The following is a 16964-nucleotide window of genomic DNA, read 5'->3' on the forward strand; positions in this document are numbered from 1 at the left end:
GACATCTCAAAATGTTAGCGATGATCTCCATCCCGGCATTTTTATGGAATGTGGGAGGGCACGGTGACCCAGATCTGCGGGTAGAACAGACACGCTTCCCTAACGGCCTTTGTTGAACTTTGTTGGCTGGAGAGTTTCCATTCATCTAAAATAACGATATTTCGACTTTTCGAGTCTGATTGAGATGATTGTATGGCAGCTTTGTTCTTGCAAGGTACTCTTGCCTTGGACTATGCGGTGCCAATCCCATTTCAAGCCTAGTTCCGGTCAATGAACATATCCAACTTGACAGCTCTGATGTAGATGAAAGGAATTGATGGACACGACACGGTTATCGGTTGCCGAGTTCCACTCGGTAGTTGAGATCGATTTGACCCAAAAACTTTCTGCACGGGGTAGGGACACTACGTAGAGTCGCATGGCCGCATTCCAGAAGGGGTGAGCTAATTGCCAAATTAGTCCGATGTAGTTTTCTATTTCCCAGGCCTGCTGGGACCCTGGAACTCACTTTCATCGATATCCTGCCCTATGATCGCTGTGCAGGCGCAGCTGTATACGAAGAATCCCCCGGAGAATGCGCCTTGCCTTTCTTTGACCAGGAGCGTGGCCTGGTGTCAAATGCCGAACTCTAAATTGGTCTCAAAGCAGCCTTTCTGGCTCCTCGGTCAGCATCAGTGTGCCACCGGACACAATCCAATATTCTCTTTGCTTCGTCTTTTGTCACAGTAGCTCCACTTTCTACCCAACCCTAAGGAGGTTTATCCCTTCCCAATTTTTGGGGGACTAGGGAAATGTGTCGATCCCCCTCAGGTAGTCGCAGTTACTGGTAAGGACCTGATCAAAAGACACTATGTGGGGGTGCAAGACTGAATATGGAGATCTGTATGGATCTCTTGGTCCTAGTATTAGAAATATAGTAAGACATATCAATGACAGCATTCAGGGGTATTTTCTTCTCTACAATGGTCATAAAAGGTACTATTCCTATTCAGACGGAGATGAATTGGGTTGAATGATTACTACCAGTAACTAGTCCTATCTTGACTTGGTCCGTCTGACCTAGAGGATATCTTTTTTTTGCATCAAAATTTGCGTCGAGTCCACATCGGACAGAGCCAACCTTGGAAATTGGAGTCAACCTGAATAGATTCAACGGCAGCAGATTTCTTTGAAACGACTCGAGGAATCTTAGTTCCGCCTAGGTGATTTTGCAGTTTTTTTCAAAATCGACCGAAACTACAAAGAGAGAAATTTACCTGAAGTATATTTTCCGAGGGCTGCTTTGTCTGGTGAGTAATGTTCCATGAAGCCTACTACTTGTGCTGACGATTGACCTCTCCTAGTAATTCTGTCCAGCAGAATCTAGCCAGTGGAAAATATCTCGAAGATTCATTCACTTAAAACCATTCAGGGCTTTCAAGGCTCTCCGAGTCGTGATCTTCTTTGTTTACATCATACCATATAAGTAATAGATGCCAGATTTCCTTCGGTAGGCCCTTCCGATTTTCTTTTCTTTTCCCATCGTTGATATTAAAGCTCACGAAAATCTTCCAGTCCTTAATTTTTTGGCACAATTGAGCTTCCATCAAGATTGAAAGATGTCGAAACGGAAGCGCTCCTCGAAGCATGCTGAAACCCAAGGACTTCGTGCTGCGAACCCAGGCCTGTTTAATTCACCACCAGGGGCAGAATGGGAAAGTCGTGGCCTTTTGAATAAAACGCCCGACCCAAATCGGTCAACTGGATTTATATATCAGTTCCCTATTCCAGTGCGATTTCCCAAAGATTGGCATACCAATATCCCACCGATCTCCTTTGGAGAGAACGCACCTGTACCACGATGGCGATTTGCTTCTGATCCGACCAAGCCCGCCCAAGGCAAGGATCTAGAAAAAGATCTCGTCCGAACCGTTGCAGGCAAATCAGTTATTGATGGAGTGGCTTCAGGGAGTCATCCAAGATCTTTCGACTCCTCAATTGGACTTGGTGGGTTGAAGTGGGTGTTCGACCCGGGACTTCCAGCAAATACTTCCAATCTGCTACATGGGGAAAAGTTGTATGAAATGGCCCACAATTACCTCACGGATGCATTGCAGAATCCAATCTCTCGAACGCAAATGAGGAGAGAAATTGCCAACGGCCCTCTTTGGCCAAAAGTTTGCAACGTCGAGGATCCATTGCCACCCCCTCCGGAACGGCCAAAGACAAGTTTCTACACAGACTATCGAGCGGATTACAGAGATCCCAATGCCCAGGTCGAGAGTGATGATTACAAGCGAGCAGCTCCCAAGCCCCGAGCAAGGGGCTCGACTCCAGCTGAAGTGAAAGCGACCACTCATGCGGATAGGTTATTGTATCACGAGCAAGGAGCGGACGGACCTTTACATCTAGCAGATCCGCGAAAGATTCTCGGAATCGAACATGATAGCTCTGATGATGAAGGACGGAAAGAGGGAAAGATTGCGAAAATCGGTGAGTACAAGTGTGTTTGGCTTTGTGTAATTCTCCTCGTCCTCAGCATGTTCTTGTGCCTTTTCTTGTATTCATTTGGAATTATCAAAGTGATTTAACCTAGAACATGTCAATGAAGTCTTTGGGAAGAACGGGCAAAAGTTCTTTTCCCAGTGTAAAGAACCAGAAGCTAGCTAAACGGCCCAGGGGATTCAATGCAGAAAAAGGGAAGCATTTGTTGATTAAATAGTTGGATTTGATATGGGTTGGTGGGAGATATCTGGCTGGCATTCTTTAGACCCCCTTGCATACTATTTGCTGTTTGATCATATTGAGAGACTTGGTTCGAATTTACGAATGACCAATCGCTAACTTGTACTCTAGGAACTTCATCTGCTCTTGGAGAGGGCCTACCGAATGAGGTAGAGATGGCACTGGAGGCATCGGAACTCATGGGGAATACCGTTGCAGAAAAGAGACGTGAGAGAAACGACCAGAAAGGGAGAGAGGCTAAATGGAGGGGTACGATTCCCGGATCTAATGCAGCTGTGGCAAATCCTTCAACCAAAAAGAGTACCAAAAGGTGTAAAAGTAAAAAGGCAACTCTCCCAAAATCAACTTCCAAGAAAGACAAAAAGGAAGCCGCGAAAAAGGCTAAAAAGGTTGTTTACCCAGACCTTGAATCAATTCGATTTACTAGAACATCGTTTGACCAGACTCCGAAGCAAACCCCCAAGAAGAATGTTACTTGGGACGTCGGCGACCCGGAACAAGCAGCAGAAGAAGAAGATTCTACAAGAGTTATTACTAAAATTTCACATATGGCAAAAGCAAAGAAGGATATTCGTCCTGCAAAAAACACCATGGAATTGTCTGACAGTGAACTTTCAGACCCTGTGCCTGAAGCAAATGTCTCCAAAAGGTTTCCAACCCTCGCACCAGGCGAGGTGAATGCGACGATTGACGACAATTCGGATTTCATACAGAATTTTGAAGAGGCCTGTAAAAGCTCGCAAGATCGAAAAGAAATACTTTCCTCTTCCCAAGGCTGTTCGTCGTATTAAGCCGTGGGCCGGTGCTAAAATTCCTCCAGAAATCGAGCAAAGAGTTAAAATGATTCTTCCAAAGGTGCCAACAGCATATCGACCTTTCTCATCCCGCCAAATCCCCGTAAGCTACTCTATTTGGTTATGGAGGTGAGGTTTTACTAATTTCCCGTGAACAGAATCAGAATCAGAATCAGAAGTCTTCACCCGCAATGTCCGAGACCAGTGGCAGGTCGACTCGGAATAGCGGCTCAAAGATGAGAGAGTCCCTATAGTCAATTTTGGATTTACGCTGCTGGGGAGATAAGTTTTTGTAATTTGATATTTATCTATCCTGTCTTGAAACTTATTTGAATTGAAGAGTATCCCAGGTCGAAGCCAGCGTACTGTCAAGAATGAATATATAGTACCGTAACACGTCTGATTGGCCAATCAGTATGTCACATGATCGTAGCCTTCACGTCGGCAACAAAGACAGCTCTGGGTCCGATCTCCAGCTATTTCGACCATTACTCGCCTTTCCTTTGTCGCCCTAAGCGGAAACACGTCATTTTCTAACCCGGGACATAAGAGAATGATCATTCTTTTCACATAACCGGAAATCGAGTCCTAGGCCCGCTTGGACGTGTTACCTGCCATCGCGAACACGCTCGTCGACGCATCACTGGCGATCGATCACCATGTTCACATTCACGCCACTCCTGGGCGCGCAGTCGTCGTCATCCAAAGCATCACAGTCAATTCTAGAGCTTGATGGCGGTATCAAGATATTGGTCGATGTCGGTTGGGATGATAGCTTTGACATTCGTGATCTTGCGGAGCTAGAAAAGTGAGATTCGGAATGGCTCTTCGCCTATTCCTAGCAATTGAAACTAATCTTCGCAATCATCTAGACAAATTCCGACTCTATCCCTCATTCTTTTGACTCACGCAACCCCGGCACACATCGGCGCTTTCGTCCACTGCTGCAAGACGTTCCCTCTCTTCACACAGATTCCTATATATGCTACGGGTCCGGTTGTCGCCTTTGGACGTACGAATCTACAAGACCTTTATGCCTCGGCGCCACTCGCTGCTACATTCCTGCCTCAAGAGTCTATCTCAGAGTCTGGCGCAAATGCTGCCACGTCCGGGGTAGCCCTAACAAGAAATGGAAATGGAACCGCCGAAGCTGCTGGCAGCACCGGCCGGATTCTGCTTCAGCCGCCTACCGCGGAAGAGATTGCCCGGTATTTCTCGCTCATCACACCTCTTAAATACTCGCAACCACATCAACCCCATCCGTCTCCCTTCTCGCCGCCTTTGGACGGCCTCACTCTTACTGCTTACAATGCCGGCCACACAGTCGGTGGAACAATATGGCATATTCAGCATGGCATGGAATCTATTGTATACGCGGTGGACTGGAACCAGGCACGTGAGAGCGTGGTAGCAGGTGCCGCATGGTTTGGAGGATCTGGGGCCAGTGGAACGGAAGTCATTGAACAATTGCGCAAACCAACAGCTCTTATTTGTAGCTCAAAGGGAGGCGATAAATTCTCGCTTTCCGGAGGGCGCAGAAAGAGGGATGATCTGCTTCTCGAAATGATTCGGAATACCTTGGCAAAAGGGGGTACCGTCCTTATCCCAACAGACACGAGTTCTCGTGTTTTGGAGTTGGCATATGCGCTAGAGCATGCTTGGCGTGATGCTGTAGCAAGCGAAAAAGAGGATGTGCTTCAAAGTGCAGGTCTTTATCTGGCTGGCAGGAAGGTCAATACCACGATGCGCCTCGCTCGGAGTATGCTCGAATGGATGGACGAAAATATTGTTCGCGAATTCGAAGCTGCCGAGGGTGCAGATGCAACTGCAGGCCAACAATCTGGTGTCCAGGGACAAGACAAAGGCGCCTCTAAGGGTGGCGGCGGTCCCTTCACATTCAAGCATCTTAAAACTATCGAGCGGAAAAACCGACTTGAGAAACTCCTGTCAGACCAGGGCCCAAAAGTGATTATTGCCTCTGACACTTCATTGGCTTGGGGCTTTGCGAAAGAATCCCTGCGAAAAAATTGCCGAGGGACCCAACAACTTGTTGTTGCTGACGGAATCCTTCCGTAAAAATGCACCTCCTGAAGGCTCGGAGTTATTGAATACTGCTTCGCTCGGAGCGACTATCTGGCAGTGGTATGAAGAGCGGAGAGATGGCGTTGCGCTGGAGAAAACATCGGACGGCGAAATGCTGGAACAAGTCCACAGTGGTGGACGGGAGTTGGATTGGGCGGATATTCAGCGAGCCCCCCCTCGATGTAGGAGACCAGATTATTTACCAGCAATACCTTGCCACAAAGCGACAACACGAAGACACATCTCAACCTCGTGGCCAGGAAACCCTCGAGAATGCCGCAGACGCTTTGGATGACCGATCTAGTTCGACCTCATCCGAAGACTCAGATGGTGAGCAGCAAGGTCGTGTTCTGAATTTTTCGACTTCACTTGCCCATGCAAATCGAAACAAGCTTGCTGTCAGTGACGAAGACCTGGGTATCAATATTCTACTTCGGCGCAAGAATGTTTTCGACTACGACGTGCGTGGAAAGAAGGGGCGTGAGCGCATGTTTCCTTATGTCGCTCCCCGTAAGAAGGGAGACGAATACGGCGAATTCATTCGAGCTGAAGAATACTTGCGAGCAGAGGAGCGCGAGGAAATCGATATGCAACAACGACGAACAGACGCAGAGACCAAGCTCGGCCAAAAGCGACGATGGGATGAGACTGCTGGTCCCGGTGGACGCAGGTTATCGGGAGGCGCTGCGGGCCGCAAGCGCCAGCAGCTCAAGGACGGCGACAGGGCTGACTCTGGTGCAGATGATGACATCAGTCTCGCTGAGGACGGCGAAGCTGGTGATGTCGCTGCATTCTCAGACGATGAGGCAGACAGCCAGGCATTCGAGGGCCCTGCTAAGGCTGTATACACCAAACAATCAATCACCATCAATGCTCGTATCGCCTTTGTGGACTTTATGGGCTTGCATGACAAGCGAAGTCTGGAAATGTTGATTCCTCTCATCCAACCCCAAAAGCTGATTCTCGTTGGCGGAATGAAGGATGAGACGTTGGCGCTTGCGATCGAATGCAAAAAACTCCTGGTTGCTAAAGCTGGTGTTGACTCAGCTGCTGATACAGCAGCGATCATCTTTACTCCTGCCAACGGCGAACCCGTCGACGCAAGCGTTGATACAAATGCATGGATGGTCAAGCTCAGCAACACCCTTGTCCGACGTCTGAAATGGCAGCACGTTCGCAGTCTTGGTGTGGTAGCATTAACCGCCCAATTACGAGGACCAGAGCCTCCCATCGAGGGGGAAGCCGATCCGGAGGCAACAGGCAAGAGAATGAAGCTGGCGAACGAGCAGGCCTCCTCTGCGGTCATTCCTAAGAGCGGGGACAAATCCGACATTTACCCTCTTCTTGAAACACTGCCTGTTACTATGGCTGCCGGGACCAGATCCATGACCCGGCCATTGCATGTGGGTGACTTACGTCTGGCTGATCTGCGTAAACTCATGCAAGCAGCTGGCCACACTGCTGAGTTTAGGGGTGAGGGTACGCTGCTCATCGATAAAGCCGTGGCTGTCCGGAAATCTGGAACTGGCAAGATTGAGATCGAAGCATCCGCCCAGGCAACTGCCAACCAGGCAGCTCTAGGCCGAGATGCTGGTAGCTTCCTTGCTGTTAAGATGAAGATCTACGAGGGACTTGCCATCGTGACAGGAAGCTGAAATGCACGTGTACTTTAACTTCAATTATTTTATGTATTATCTGAACAACACCAGTAACGATTTATTCTCATAATCCAAGCCCTGCTCTTTTGTAAATATGAAACGAAACTCCGAAATACTCTATCATGAACCTGTGTATGTTCAATGAACTCCCAATTGCCATATTCTATCCTAGTTCTATGTCTACCTTTGATGAGAGATTTGGGTGCGTGGGTTTGTGCGAAATTTGAAATGCCGTAGCGCGGCCAGCTTCTCAAACAGATCCCTCATCAGATTGTGCGTATTCGTGTTCGTTTTCATCGTTGGGAATCTCGTGAATGATATCATTTGTTTGAGGGCCCGTGTATTTTCTATGCGATTGATGTTAGTTGCTACTCCTTTTTCAATTGGACTTTCGTATCTATCATACCCTCGGGCTGCAACCCACCACCAGACCAGGGCGAAAGTGGCGATGAAGATAGCGACACAGATCGCATAATTCCTGGAGCAAGTTAGTGTGCTGTCGAGCTTTGAGATAAGGAGTTCACAGTACATATTGGCTGCCGTGACAGGAAGCTGTGACGGGAAGAAAAGAATGGTACTGATGAACATAACCCATATCACGGCGATATAGTTAATCGTGGTACCCCATTTGCCCAGCGTGAAGGGACCTTCGATGAACTTGACCTTGTTTTTGTAGAGCTGGTGCGCAAGAATTACCGAAATGTAGGACAAGTCTAATGCTGGAGCAGTGATGCTGAAGATTGCTGTGGCGGTCTGTGTTGAACCAATCGCAATACAGTTCAGGGCAACGCTGAAGAAGACAACGAACCAGACTGCGTTTATGGGCGTATGGGTACGAGAATTGACTTTCGATAAGAAACCAGAGAAGGGGAGGGCGCTATCTCTGGCAAATGCGTAAGCCATTCGAGTATCAGCCAGCATGGCTGAACAACCCGTGAAGAATTGGACGAGGATGGCAAAAGACCACATGACCGTGCCACCTCGTTTACCACCAGCGTTAATGAATATCTGTGCGGCTGGGAGACCCGTAGGAGTATTGAGAATTTGATCGAAGTCAGAGAGGCAAAAGCACATGCAGACGGTCAAGAGCCAACCGAAGGCCCCTGAAACAAGGACGGCTGTCTTTATGGCGACTGGTCCTCGGACAGCGGCATCATGTGTTTCCTCTGACATGCTTGAGAGGAATGTGAGATTGGTGCTACATGTAGGTGGGAAGGGAAACTCACTGTGTCGTACCATCATAATCGGTCATAGTCCATGCGACGGAAAGAAACCCCAGAAAGAATGAGAAGACTTTCGAGTTCCATCCAGACCCATCAGTAAAGTGGGTAAAGACCCACGAGGCGGGCTGCTTGTCCGGGGTCAGATATATCAAAGCGATGCAGATTCCGATAGTTGCGCAGACTTGTAATTGTCAGTTATTTGATAACGCGATGGAAAAACATAGCAAACACATACTGTTTATCGGCGCGAACCAGAGAATGATGCGATGCAACGTTCTTGTCGTTAGCGAGCAAATGATACCAAGAATACACAGGATCCCGATAGATAACAAGACGGTCTCCAGTGCGGACCTAGCGGGTACATTAGCATGCGAGGCACCAAAATGATAGATGGGTTGGGCATACGGCGAATATGAATAACTCCCATCAATGAGTTCTGAATTCATACTGACACAAGCAAGTAGCATTTGGCTGACAGTATATGCAACACTCGACACACCAGCCGTTTGACCCAGTAGATTGCACCAGCCCTGGATCCACGCGAAAATTGGGACTTGATCAGGGGGCACGACATGCTTGGTAACAAAATACATGCCGCCAGCTGTCGGATAGGCTGAAACTAATTCCGCAACGGAGCTGCCGATGCACATCGCCATGACAGATCCGATCAGCCAGCACCAAACAGCCGTGGCAGGGCCACCGGCTGCTAATGGAGAACCGAAGGTCGCTGGTACGGAGCCCAGAACACCGAGGATAGATATAGCATAGGAAACTGTGGACCATTTGGAAAACTCTCGTCGCAGTTCCTAATATCATCACGAACGAGAACGTTAGAAAGGAACCGTGGAAGCGCTCATCAATTCGAAGATTTGTTTAAACTATCAAGGGTACATACTTGCTTATAGCCAATACGAGCTAGAAGAAGCTCATCATCGTCTTGGATGGTTGCCATACTGGGAGCAGACTGAGATTCAAGGTTGGGTCGCTCAATCCGAACTCTTGATGATTTGCGATCTGTATCGGGAGTTTTGGTTGTTAGGCCCATCGTTAAGACTGAGAGTGACCATAAACTTATAATAAACAGGGCGTGATGAAGAAAAAGCAAAAAAAGTTTATGCATGACTTACGGGGCCCGACGCTATGGAAGATATATCTACTCGCCAAACCCGAGTGACGCCAGATGGAGGGGCCAAGGTCCGATTCGGAAGACACACAAAGAGACGGTGAGTTGGACAAGCCTAGAAAACCCTCAAGTGGGAAGCTTGCAAATAGAAAGAATCGTGGCGATTTGGCGTGATCCGGACGCAAAATAGAGCAACCATTGGATTTCTGTCTGCGGGGGGCGATAAGCGCGAATCAATTGATTCGAGGGGTCTTCCGAGGCGTCGATGCAGCTGGATGTACCGCGTCGACTGGGACTTTGACGATTAGGGGGGCTAGTTGGATGAGGGGATGGACATGTGGGATGCCCGAGAATCTTCCGACTTCAGAGCTAGTGGTATGCGGACTGGTCGGCTTGAACACCACACAAATAAATGAATTCGATCAGAACTGGATGGTCGGTTGTTTCCTCCGACCTTCGCTAGCCTGCCTCAGCACGGAGGGCCATCCTGGAAGAGCGGTGGAGATCTGCGAATGAAGTACTGTAGGATATGCATGTGTCCACAGGGTTCTCAGCGGAACGGGAGAAGTGCTTAAACCATCAGCCGAGAGTAAATCGACCCGGATTTAAAATGAAACCTAGTGACGATGGTGACCGTCCATGAAGAGTACAAAAAGGAACAAAAGTACAGTTGACGGTGGTTGTAGTATACTTCCCACGATGTGGTTGGCTCCACGTGAACAACCTCGGAGGTACGATGGCCCGTTCCGCCAAGTGGAAGGTGTCCGATCCGGTATATCATCAACATCCACCACCGCGGGGCACTCCCTTTCAAGGTCTCCTCGGTTCCGCTTCCTATGGCTGACCCGATGTATCACTCAATGGGGGGAGCTGCTAGTGACCCCTCAAATCCTCATCCTCAACACCAGCAGCAGCAACAACAACAACCTCCGCAACAGCAACAATACCCAGGCTACCCCCCCGGGGCTCCTCCGCAACCAGGAGCTGCCTATCCGAACCCCTATCCTCCGAATCAATGGTCCACCTACGGCTCGCCTCAACAGCAGAATCTGCCTACCAGCCCGAATGCTGGGTATAATGCCGCTGCCGGGCAGCAAGCACCCCCCCATGGGTGCCGCTGGAGACCCTGGTATGGCCGGATTGTCCTCTCAGATGAGCGGGCTTGGGATCGCACCAGATGCTGGAGCCAGGTCACATCGTAAGAAGCATCGGCATGCCCATCACGATATTGGTACAGCAGCTGCAGCCCCGGCCCCGGCCTTCGGCCAGGGAGTGGCTGCCACGGGGGCGCCGCAACCAACATCCCAATTCCTGAATACTGGCTTAAACCAAGCTCCGCAGCCTGTCGCGGGTGCTTCCCCAGGATACGTGCAGCCAGCGCCGGGAATTACCTCCCAGCCTGGGATTTCTACTGGATCAGACTCAGTGTCTACCCAGGGCAAAATTGACCCTGAGCAGATCCCCAGCATCCCACGATCGCGCGACTTGCCCGCTCAGTACTATTTCAACCATGTCTTTCCAACAATGGACTGTCACTTCCCTCCACCTGCGTCGATCCCCTTTGTGGCCCATGATCAGGGCAACTCCTCGCCCAAGTACGCCCGTCTGACACTCAACAATATACCCTCAACATCCGACTTCCTCTCCTCCACCGGTCTGCCTCTGGGGATGGTGATCCAACCCCTCGCAGCTTTGGATCCCGGCGAGCAACCCATCCCCGTGCTGGACTTCGGGGACATTGGCCCTCCACGATGCCGACGATGCAGAACATATATCAACCCCTTTATGCCTTTCCGATCAGGTGGCAGCAAATTCGTCTGCAACATGTGCACTCACGCTAATGATACGCCTGCCGAATACTTTGCGCCCTTAGATCCTTCTGGGGCTCGCGTGGACCGCATGCAACGACCGGAGCTGATGATGGGCACAGTCGAGTATTTGGTACCCAAGGAATACTGGAACAAGGAACCGGTGGGCTTGCAGACGCTCTTCCTGGTTGACGTCAGTCGCGAATCTGTGCACCGAGGTTTCTTGAAGGGCGTCTGTGAAGGCATCGCAGAGGCATTGTATGGCGAGGATGGAACTGTTGATGGCACTGAGGGCGATGAAGCGAAAGCACGGAGGCTCCCTGTAGGAGCAAAGGTCGGTATTGTCACGTTCGACACAGAGGTTCACTTCTACAATCTCACCGTAAGGCTCATTATCTTCTCTGCCATAGCAGCAAGATCTCTGGAATGAATCTGACTGAAAGGAAATTTAGGGCACATTGGACCAGGCGCAGATGATGGTCATGACCGACCTGGAAGAACCGTTCGTACCATTGAGTGAGGGTCTATTTGTGGATCCATATGAATCCAAGTAAGGTGAATGCAACCGAGATACTTGGATAAGCTGTTAACCATATGCACTAGGTCTGTGATCACATCACTTTTGGAACGGATACCCAGTATTTTCAGTCATATCAAGAACCCTGACCCCGTTGTGCTCCCAACACTCAATGCCGCTCTCGCAGCTCTTCAACCCACCGGCGGAAAGGTCATCTGCGCAGTATCCAGCCTGCCCACTTGGGGCCCTGGACAGTTGACTGTGCGTGAGGATGTGAAGATTCACGGGACGGATGCAGAGCGGAAACTATTTACCACCGATAATCAAGCATGGAAGAAGACAGCGAGCCAATTTTCTGAAGCGGGAGTGGGAGTGGATTTCTTTATTGCCGCCCCTGGTGGCACTTACATGGATGTGGCGACAATGGGTATGTTAAGAATACAAACATCTGGAATTCGATGCACAGGGACTGATTCGTTGAATAGGTCATGTCTCTGCTCTAACAGGCGGCGAGACTTTCTTCTACCCAAATTTCCATGCACCGCGCGATTTACTCAAGATTCGCCGGGAGATTGCCCATGCCACCACTCGGGAGACAGGTTATCAGGCGTTGATGAAGGTGCGGTGCTCGAACGGCTTGCAAGTGTCTTCTTACCACGGAAACTTTGTGCAACATACCCTCGGTGCCGACCTCGAGATCGGTGGCATAGATGCAGAGAAGGCCATTGGCGTTGTGTTCAGCTATGATGGCAAGCTGGACCCCAAGCTCGACGCCCACTTCCAGGCCGCACTGCTCTATACCTCTGCTGATGGTCAACGTAGAGTTCGTTGCATCAATGTGGTGGCCGCTGTTAATGAAGGTGCCTTAGAGACTATGAAACATGTTGATCAAGATGCCGTGGTAGCAATTATTGCTAAGGAGGGTAAGTCGATACTACTCTTTTTTTTTTTGGTTGACCTGAAGACGCTTACATATTGTATAACAGCTGCCTCAAAAACCCTCGACAAGAGCCTCAAGGATATCCGTGCCAGTATCTCCGAGAAGACAGTCGATATCTTCAGCGGATACCGCAAGAACTTTTCCGGGTCACACCCGCCAGGCCAACTGGTATTGCCGGAGAACCTGAAGGAATTCTCGATGTACATGCTCAGTCTTATCAAGTCAAGAGCGTTCAAAGGTGAGATTACCTCCTAGGACACAACCGTCGTAAACCTTTGCTAAGATATATCGACAGGTGGCAACGAGTCATCGGACCGCCGTACTCATGACATGCGCATGATTCGATCCCTCGGCTGTACAGAGCTATCTCTCTACCTCTACCCTCGCATCATCCCCATCCACAGCCTGCAACCAGAAGACGGCTTCCCTAACGAGCAAGGCCAACTTCAGGTCCCACCGACACTACGCGCTAGCTTCTCAAAGATTGAGGAAGGAGGTGCATACCTAGTGGATAACGGACAAGCCGTTCTTCTTTGGTTGCATGCTCATGTCTCGCCGAATCTTCTAGAGGATCTACTCGGACCCGGGGCGAACTCGCTCCAAGAGCTCAATCCCAACACATCATCCCTGCCAGTATTGGAGACGCACCTCAACGCTCAGGTGCGCAATATTCTGCAATACTTCTCAACAGTGCGTGGGTCCAAAGCAGTCACCATCCAACTAGCCCGGCAAGGTCTGGATGGGGCGGAATACGAGTTCGCCCGATTGCTTCTGGAGGACAGGAACAACGAAGCCCAAAGCTACGTGGACTGGTTGGTGCATGTTCACCGGCAGATCACTCTCGAGCTTGCCGGTCACCGCAAGAAGGAGGAGACGGGTGACAGTACATTGGCCAGTTTGTCGGCTATGCGGGCGCCATACTGGTAAGAGCGGGTTGATCTATACCCCCGCCCCAGGCACCATGCCATACCATGCTCGAGGGGGTCGTTCGGTGCAGCCTGGCCACTCTCCTCACCATCCGAACCCCGTTGGGTAGCAGGGGTCCCCTGCTACGAAAAAGGGACGGAGGAACAAGGGCGATCTGAGCAATGAGAGGTGACTCAGTGGCTGTGAGATGGATGGTGGGGGCAGACCACAGCGGGGTGCCACAAAATGCGCGAGACCGGAGAAGATTTTTCTTCTCTTCTCTTTTCTTTTTAATTTCCTGTACACAGTACTCCGTATACCAGGTAGTCTTTTTCTGATCATTGAGCATTATCATTCCGACCACTCAGTAGATGTAGTTACTAATTACCCTCGAAGTACGGACTACTCCGGACAGATACTCCGTACAAAGGTCTGGCCCTGATCTGGGCCATTGGTGGATATGATAGCCACCCAGTGCCTTTTTGTCCTAACCGTGTTTACCCTAGAGTCGACGCTAGCACGCAGGTACGGAGCACAAGTGGCGGTCTAGAATCACGATGGCGTTCTGGAAGATCGCCAAGGTACCTTGGACTAGGTGAGGAGGTCCCTCTCAGGCCCCTCTTCAACCCCTCCCATCGTTATGGAAAGAGGGACTAGCTGGCCCACCAGACCGTTAAGGTGGTCACCAGCTGCGGAACGGATGGGCTAAGGCTAGGACTAAAAGGCGATCGGAGATAGAGCGGGCATGGTATGCAGGAAGTTGAAAGATCTGTAATTTAAAAGTATATCTACTTTTAAGGCCGATATTTTATTTTATTTTATTTCAATTCAATTCGATTCAATGATGTGTAGAAGTGAGGTATCGGAATTTAGTAAAACTCTGCAATTGGCTTAGTCAGGGAGAGTTCATTTCCTGTTCCTGGCGAACAAACAAGATCAAAAGAACAACAGCTATAGGACCCGCCACCGGCAAACTGAATAGGTAAGGTGGTATAACCCTGTGGCACCCCAAATGACCATACGCATCGCCACTCGAAAAGAGATCCAGACTCGATCGAATCGACACTCTCTACATACACAGTCAGTATGTACAGTCAAGACCGACGTCAGAGGCGGACGATGGAGAGGAATTTTCGGCGAGTGGGTTTTGCCCAGGGTTCCCACCGGGCAGTGACCGATACAGTATTCAGGGACCAGGTGGGTATGTAGATTCAGCTCGTCTACAGTATACAGCGAGGGTCGAAAGGGTCTCGAAAGTGTGCTCAGGCAAAAGAAGAGTAGCCCTGATCTCATGGAGGTCGCGGAGTGGGACCAGACACGTCGAAAAAAAGTACATACTTGGCTAGCCATATTAGCAATTGCTGGCCAGAATCAAATGGCAGCTCTGACGCCTGATGAACCCATCGGTTAGGAACTTGAACCTGGGAACACTCGTTCTAGCCTGAAGGCGAGGTATCGCCTACGATGGTGATGATGATGCCTGGCCACCACTTGCTAGCAGCTGCAGTGTAGCCACGCTGCCGACCTGTGATCTGGAATGACAGCTGCCGTGGAGATTAGCCGTGATTTGGTTCGATAGATGTCAAAGTTTTCTCGTCTTTGCCCCTTTTTGACGTTGATGTTTCTATGTTTGCCATTGCCATTGCCATGAGCTCTTTTGTCGTTTTGGAGAACCACGGAAGGTCACGGAGCGGATGACGTGGGGAGAGAATTGCCATGACTTATTGCCACGCTCGATGGTGATGATGGAAGGCAAATATTTGTTGTCGTTAGGCACCGCCATTGTTAATTCCACAGGGTAAGCTGTATGTCCACGCACTATACCACAACCCGTCGAACACGTCAATTCGAACACATTCGATATCACACCGCTTCATCCCTCCAAAAAATATATGTGCTGGCGGAATACGAGTTCATTATCCATTTCAAATCAATTCACATTAATTTCCCCCTAATGCTCAAGTACATGCTTCATTTCGCGCCTTGTAGACGCCCAGTCGAGGCCTTGAAACGCAGCTCCAATGTGACATCCTGCCTCGACGGTACCCGCCATGATTCGCCTCCTCCCCGACCCACACCTACTTTCGATGTTTTTTTTTTTCTTCTTTCTTTTTTGTTCGCCTTTTACACTCGACTCCACTTGTCTCCAGGCATTGAATCCATGGATCCGGCCCTGCGTGGCTGGATCCACCACGTTTCTTTTGCGGCGGTACCTGTCCGGGGGACCTGAACAGGGACGCTTCCGAAAAGTTATAAAGACCCCCTTGTACACCCTCGTTGTTTCGAATTATCACCACAGTCCTTTCGAAGTATCACCTTCATTTACTATCCTTACCTTCTTTCGAGTCGATCTCGATACATTCCTTTCGTCTGTCGACCAGACCTTCTCTTGACTTATCCAGTCTACATCTACATCCAAGTCTTTTCAGACACATACTTCCAAGACACACAATCGCCTCTACATACGTTCTCTGAACAAACAATCTCTTCACATTCAAAATGATGTTCACCAAGACTTTCGGCATCGCCGCTGTTTTCGCTACTCTGGCCTCCGCTCTGCCCAGTGGCATGGTCGTTCGCCAGGCCACTGCCGATAGCGGCAGTGTTCTGATCACCAACACCCTGAACAAGGACATCTACGCCTGGTCTGTTTCTCAGGACGTTGGACCCATGCAGACCATCAAGGCCGGTGGTGGTACCTACTCTGAGAAGTGGCAGACCAACCCCAACGGCGGTGGTATCTCCATCAAGCTCGCTACCGACCCCAACCAGTCCGACGTCCTGCAGTTCGAGTACACCCAGGCCGGTGACACCATCTTCTGGGATCTCTCCTGCATTAACATGGGCACTGGCTCCGAGTTCACCAAGTACGGTTTCGCCGTCGTCCCCTCCAAGGATGCCTCCGACTCTTGTCCCAAGGCCGTCTGCAATGCTGGTGATGCCAACTGCGCTGCCGCCTACCTCCAGCCTACTGATGACCACGCTACTCACGGTTGCCCCATTGATACTGGTCTGGGCCTGACCATCGGCGAGTAAATCTATCTTTTACTCTGTCCCGACTTTACGATCTGAGCTTGCTCTTTTACTTTCTCTTCTTTCCATTCTTTCCACCTTGCCGGTTGACCCGCGCACTCTTTCAAAGGGTCTTTTTTCTTCTCTTCGTCTCACTGTCCCCTTGTTGGGACGTGA

The 16964-nt window shown here is 49.9% G+C and overlaps 7 protein-coding genes across 7 annotated transcripts; 6 read left to right on the top strand and 1 right to left on the bottom strand.

Moving 5' to 3' along the window:
• Nucleotides 1–1598: 1598 nt before the first annotated feature.
• On the top strand, nucleotides 1599–2570 carry N7533_006788 (uncharacterized protein; the record flags this gene model as incomplete). The annotated part of the gene is made up of 1 exon (XM_057103438.1): nucleotides 1599–2570. The coding sequence occupies one exon, from the start codon at nucleotides 1599–1601 to the stop codon at nucleotides 2568–2570; it is 972 nt and encodes a 323-aa protein (XP_056958395.1).
• A 309-nt stretch (nucleotides 2571–2879) lies between these two features.
• N7533_006789 (uncharacterized protein) lies at nucleotides 2880–3515 on the top strand (the record flags this gene model as incomplete). The annotated part of the gene is made up of 1 exon (XM_057103439.1): nucleotides 2880–3515. The coding sequence occupies one exon, from the start codon at nucleotides 2880–2882 to the stop codon at nucleotides 3513–3515; it is 636 nt and encodes a 211-aa protein (XP_056958396.1).
• A 662-nt stretch (nucleotides 3516–4177) lies between these two features.
• N7533_006790 (cleavage polyadenylation factor subunit CFT2) lies at nucleotides 4178–7255 on the top strand (the record flags this gene model as incomplete). The annotated part of the gene is made up of 3 exons (XM_057103440.1): nucleotides 4178–4326; nucleotides 4391–5590; nucleotides 5659–7255. The coding sequence occupies 3 exons, from the start codon at nucleotides 4178–4180 to the stop codon at nucleotides 7253–7255; spliced, it is 2946 nt and encodes a 981-aa protein (XP_056958397.1).
• A 253-nt stretch (nucleotides 7256–7508) lies between these two features.
• On the bottom strand, nucleotides 7509–9526 carry N7533_006791 (uncharacterized protein; the record flags this gene model as incomplete). The annotated part of the gene is made up of 6 exons (XM_057103441.1): nucleotides 7509–7605; nucleotides 7665–8432; nucleotides 8485–8662; nucleotides 8717–8832; nucleotides 8887–9287; nucleotides 9377–9526. 6 exons carry the CDS (start codon nucleotides 9524–9526, stop codon nucleotides 7509–7511), a joined length of 1710 nt encoding a protein of 569 aa, XP_056958398.1.
• Nucleotides 9527–10303: 777 nt separating this feature from the next.
• On the top strand, nucleotides 10304–13796 carry N7533_006792 (Sec23/Sec24 family protein; the record flags this gene model as incomplete). Its single annotated transcript, XM_057103442.1, has 6 exons — nucleotides 10304–11794; nucleotides 11865–11962; nucleotides 12016–12356; nucleotides 12415–12852; nucleotides 12916–13107; nucleotides 13165–13796. The coding sequence occupies 6 exons, from the start codon at nucleotides 10304–10306 to the stop codon at nucleotides 13794–13796; spliced, it is 3192 nt and encodes a 1063-aa protein (XP_056958399.1).
• A 1065-nt stretch (nucleotides 13797–14861) lies between these two features.
• Nucleotides 14862–15186, top strand: N7533_006793 (uncharacterized protein; the record flags this gene model as incomplete). The annotated part of the gene is made up of 2 exons (XM_057103443.1): nucleotides 14862–14976; nucleotides 15002–15186. 2 exons carry the CDS (start codon nucleotides 14862–14864, stop codon nucleotides 15184–15186), a joined length of 300 nt encoding a protein of 99 aa, XP_056958400.1.
• Nucleotides 15187–16274: 1088 nt separating this feature from the next.
• On the top strand, nucleotides 16275–16811 carry N7533_006794 (putative extracellular thaumatin domain protein; the record flags this gene model as incomplete). Its single annotated transcript, XM_057103444.1, has 1 exon — nucleotides 16275–16811. The coding sequence occupies one exon, from the start codon at nucleotides 16275–16277 to the stop codon at nucleotides 16809–16811; it is 537 nt and encodes a 178-aa protein (XP_056958401.1).
• Between the last annotated feature and the right edge of the window lie 153 nt (nucleotides 16812–16964).

The sequence above is a fragment of the Penicillium manginii genome, assembly GCF_028828005.1.
Source record: "Penicillium manginii strain IBT 31320 chromosome Unknown utg000005l:1.0-5665137.0:1.0-5668048.0, whole genome shotgun sequence".
In the NCBI taxonomy this organism is placed as follows: domain Eukaryota; kingdom Fungi; phylum Ascomycota; class Eurotiomycetes; order Eurotiales; family Aspergillaceae; genus Penicillium; species Penicillium manginii.